The sequence below is a fragment of the Trypanosoma theileri genome, assembly GCF_002087225.1.
Source record: "Trypanosoma theileri isolate Edinburgh chromosome Unknown TM35_Tth_31_V1, whole genome shotgun sequence".
Classification (NCBI taxonomy): Eukaryota; Euglenozoa; class Kinetoplastea; order Trypanosomatida; family Trypanosomatidae; genus Trypanosoma; species Trypanosoma theileri.
In genome coordinates, this window is record NW_021639873.1 from 367,363 (window position 1) to 371,778 (window position 4,416).

Sequence of the window (4,416 nt, forward strand, 5' to 3'; positions counted from 1 at the left end):
TAATAATAATAATAATAATAATAATAATAATAATATTGTGTTAGCAAAAGAAAAAGACATCAACGATGTGTACGGCGCTTACTTTTTTTTTGCATCCTATCAATGTCCTCAATATCAATAATCCTCTCTCGTTTTTCACTCTGCTTGGTTTCCTTAAAGGCGCTTGGGCACAATGTGTTCGCTGGACACTCTGAGCAACGGGGAAAACGGGGAGAACATATAGTTTGACCCAACCCCACCAATAATCCATTTATCTCACCCCAATGCTCTTGAGGAAGCCAAGATTCAAGATTTTTACGCGTGTCCTCTGGAGTTTTCACCGTCGGTGGCACCCACTGAAATCGCTGCGCTATGCGATGCACATGAGTATCCACACCTATGCCAAGTATCACACCATCAGCTTCTTGAAGGAAAAGATATGCCATCTTGGGGCCAATACCTGGTAAAGCAATAAGGTCATCGTACGACCGAGGCACTTGACCCTGATGTAGTTTTAATATATGTTCAGTTGCCTGTTTAATATGTTTTGCCTTCGTATTATGAAACCCAACTTTGGAAATGAATCCATCAAGTTTCTCTTCAGACATTTCTGATATTGTCTTGGGTGTACAGCCGTGTTGAATAAGCGAATGCATTGCTGCTGCAGTAACATGGTCCTTTGTCTGAGCACTCAGCATCAAAGCCAGCAGAATATGATACCTTTTTATTTCTATTGATGCAGAGTTATCGAAGAGTTTTGAACACCCGACGGTGTCCACTGGAGCTATGAGTTCCTTTCGAATTTCCTTCACCTTCGCATACAACTTGATCCAGTTAGATGGCGGTTTGAATCCCATTTTGTTCATTCCCACTCTCCTGTACACCTTCCACGTAAAAAAAAAAAAAAAAACCAAATAACAGTAATAATTATTTCACAGCAACAAGCAGTTTTTTTTTCTTTTTTTGCTTTCTTAATCCCATAATTTATCAGAATATTTGTCTCATCAGTACAAAACGGTGCTGCTGATGCTGCTTACACGTTTGCTCTTAATAATGACAATGATAATAGTAATACAATAATTACAAAAACAATAATTTAAGTTCCTTTCAGCTCTTCCATCTCGTTGATATAAGTGTAGGAAGAAAACAGAATAAAGAGATAACGAAACCAAACTAGTTGTGTACTGTGCATTCTCATTGCACGAAGACTCGCAAGTAAGGATGCAGGAGGAATAAGGATAACAAAACGGCGCTGATCTTCTTCCAGAGGAGAAAAAAATACATACCTAACAGCAGCCAGCATTCCACTATATTTCCCCAATAAATTTCTAGTATGTAAACTTAGAAACACAATTCCAGGAGGCATATTCTCCTTTACTGAGGCAACACCATTATACACTGCTATGTGGTTTGGATGTGATGATACTCCCTTTTTATCAAAAGTAACGACTGTACGAACGTTTTTTGCTTTTTTGAGATAGGAGGAAACCTCGTGACGAATGAGATCAACATCCCAAAACGTATTCATTCCATCTTGTAAGAGCGGATGATTGACAATTCTGACATTGTTTCGGTGAACTCCAAAGCATTCCGCACTGAGCTGAAGTTCTTTTTCGCGAACGGCACCAAGCCCTTCAAAATTTCCATTTGAAAGGCAAAGAAAATGCACCTTCACACCATTGCTCCTCAAATATTCAAGCATTGGGGAAAAGAACATGGCTTCGTCATCTGGGTGGGCGAAGACAAGTAAAACATCTCCAAGAACCCGTGGATGCATCCCCGCTGTTTTTCTCTGCCATTGTATAAAAACTGCGATGATCAACACAATAGCAGTAACTACAGAAAAACTAAACATTCTTTATTCTTTTCTTCGATACTTCAAATATATAGATACAGGGAGAGAGAGAGGGAGGGGATACAAAGAAAGAAAAAAGCAAAAAAAAAAATAATAATAAATAATAATAATAATAATAATAACGAAAATAACAGCAAAACATATTGAAAAGAAAGCGCGCCTTAAATATAACAATCCACATCACTGATAATCAAAGATGGGAGAAACATTTGACTCATCTGTCTCTGTAAAGGCACATCATTTATGGGAGAGGTAAACAAAAAAAAAAAGGCGGAGGAAAATCTATTGCATCTAAAAGAAAAAAAAGGAAAGAAAGAAAGCACTCTACAGGTGGAGGTTTTCTTTAAGGTCATTCAGCTTGGTAAGCGAAATAAGTGTAGCATTCTCTCGGCGTCGTTCAAAAACTCGTCGTTGTTGTCGAGCCGCCTCTAATCGACTCTTCTTGGAGGCGTTTCGTGTCAGAGCTTCATCGGCAACTTCAGAAAAGGATATGGGTGAAAAAGGGGGTTCATCGACCTCGATATGAAGATCAGTTTCTTCTGGTTCTGGTTCTAGTTCTGGTTCTGGTGATTGTCGATGCGCACGTCCCCTTTTTTTTACCTGTCGCAGAAGACGAGATATCTTCTCTTCGTATGCTACTTGCTGTTTTTCCCATTGAAGTCTCTCTTCTTCCACTATTTTATTATTGGCAACAAGAGTCGCTTCGTGTCGTTCGACTTGTTGCCTAAGGTCATGCTGTATCTCCTCTAGACGTTTCTCCTGAAGACTAAGTTCCAACTGAAACTTGGCATCCTTCTCTGCTAGTAACTTCTCTTGTAGCATCAGAATAGAACTATTTTTAGCTTGTTCCTCCTCTACAACCCCAGCAAGTCGAATTATTTCATCTTTTTGCAGGGTGCACCTTTCTTCAGCTTCTTTGATCTTTTGCAACAATTCTTCTTTTTCCTTCTCGGCATTTATCACTTTTTGCCGCTCGTCATCCAACATTGTTACCATGACACGAAGAGACAAGTGATTTTCGTCATTCAGTAATTCCATTTGTTCAGAAACCTTCCGCAGGAGCAATGCCAGATCAGTGTTGGTGGACCGTAGACTATCGCCCTCTTCCTTTAGTCGCTGAACTTCCTCCCTGAAACACTTCATAGTGCTTTTCCAGTCACCCTCTTCCCGCCTGTTGTGTAGTACTGGAGACACAGCAGTAGAGATGCTACGCGCAGGTGTTCTTTTAGAACTCATTACTCTTTTTTTTGAAAAATTAATAAAAAAGGGAGCTGAGAGAAAAAAAAAAAAAAAAAAAAAAAAAAAAAAAAAAAAAAAAAAAAACAATGAAAAAGAAAAAAAAAAAAACAAGAGAAGATAAGAACCAAGAAAAATAATGGGAAAATATATATTCTTTTATACATTACAATTATCTTAAAAGGAAAAAAAAAAAACAAGGTGGAACAAAGTTGAGACCCAATAAATACTTAAAATCTTTTGTCGCTTTTGGTATACTTTGCCCATAAAGTTAGCGTCCGTAGGTCCAGACACGATAGACGGACAAAAGTCCAGAAAATAAACCTGCTATACTGACGAGACCACGGACACTGTCCCATCTTCTTAGATTTGACGTGGCAACAAAAAGGTCAAGCAGCAACTTTAACTCGGTTACAAAAATCCAATGCAGCTCAAAATCCTTCCATAGTAGCTCTTGGTAGGAGCTCACCAAGACATCATTTGCTTCCACTACTTCTTCTTCTCCATTTTCTTCTATCATCTGGGATTCATTTTTCGTTTCTTTCATTTTATTTATAATATTTGGTTTGGCCATTCGTCGTCGTAGTTTATCAACACGATCATATCTAGACAACAGAGAGAAGGAGTCCTTAGAAAGCAAGAATTCTGTTTCTGTTGGCTGTCGTGACGCATCTAACATTCCCTGCAAAAGACGAAGTGTATTCAAGAATAGATCAATAAGCAAAACAGGAAGCGTACACCGGACAGCTAAACTGATAAGCTGATCAGACACTTGGCTGTTAAAGAAACCCTTTTGCGCAAGGAAAGCTACATCCTCACATAACGATTTAACGCACATTAGTGCTCGGGCAATCATATCACAAATCATTTGACACTGGATAAAAAGGGCAATCCATTGTCCACCATTAACAGGAATGTACACTAACTCTGAACATTTAATTAAGGTTACTCTCATTCTTACAAATTCTCCAACAAAACGTCCCACTCGAAATAGTCTTCGAGTGTTCACAATTGTCATTAAATTTCTTTCAACGGCAGTAAACTCCGCACCAGGAACATAATCAAGATTGTAATCCACCGAACTCATCCATAGTTTCACCCTAAGAAAGTATTGAACAACTTTAAACAGTTTATCCCTACCCTGATGTGTTTGTAAAAGTTGTCGTAGGCGCGTTTTAGCCGTTATATCTTCGAACGGGTTACTTCCCAAAACACGAAGAGTCTCATTTTGCATCGTTCAGCAACAAAAAATCAATCTTGCTAAGCAGACAAAAACAAAAACTAAAGTAACAGGAAATTCTATGAGTTAATATAAATTATATATACATAGAAAGAAAAACAGAAAA

At 38.3% G+C, this 4,416-nt stretch overlaps 4 protein-coding genes across 4 annotated transcripts; all 4 read right to left on the reverse strand.

The window, feature by feature from the left end:
- Nucleotides 1–59: 59 nt before the first annotated feature.
- Nucleotides 60–836, reverse strand: TM35_000312350 (endonuclease III; the record flags this gene model as incomplete). Its single annotated transcript, XM_029028716.1, has 1 exon — nucleotides 60–836. The coding sequence occupies one exon, from the start codon at nucleotides 834–836 to the stop codon at nucleotides 60–62; it is 777 nt and encodes a 258-aa protein (XP_028880115.1).
- A 239-nt stretch (nucleotides 837–1,075) lies between these two features.
- TM35_000312360 (N-acetylglucosaminyl-phosphatidylinositol-deacetylase) lies at nucleotides 1,076–1,756 on the reverse strand (the record flags this gene model as incomplete). Its single annotated transcript, XM_029028717.1, has 1 exon — nucleotides 1,076–1,756. The coding sequence occupies one exon, from the start codon at nucleotides 1,754–1,756 to the stop codon at nucleotides 1,076–1,078; it is 681 nt and encodes a 226-aa protein (XP_028880116.1).
- Nucleotides 1,757–2,158: 402 nt separating this feature from the next.
- TM35_000312370 (uncharacterized protein) lies at nucleotides 2,159–3,070 on the reverse strand (the record flags this gene model as incomplete). Its single annotated transcript, XM_029028718.1, has 1 exon — nucleotides 2,159–3,070. The coding sequence occupies one exon, from the start codon at nucleotides 3,068–3,070 to the stop codon at nucleotides 2,159–2,161; it is 912 nt and encodes a 303-aa protein (XP_028880117.1).
- A 271-nt stretch (nucleotides 3,071–3,341) lies between these two features.
- Nucleotides 3,342–4,304, reverse strand: TM35_000312380 (uncharacterized protein; the record flags this gene model as incomplete). Its single annotated transcript, XM_029028719.1, has 1 exon — nucleotides 3,342–4,304. The coding sequence occupies one exon, from the start codon at nucleotides 4,302–4,304 to the stop codon at nucleotides 3,342–3,344; it is 963 nt and encodes a 320-aa protein (XP_028880118.1).
- Nucleotides 4,305–4,416: the final 112 nt, after the last annotated feature.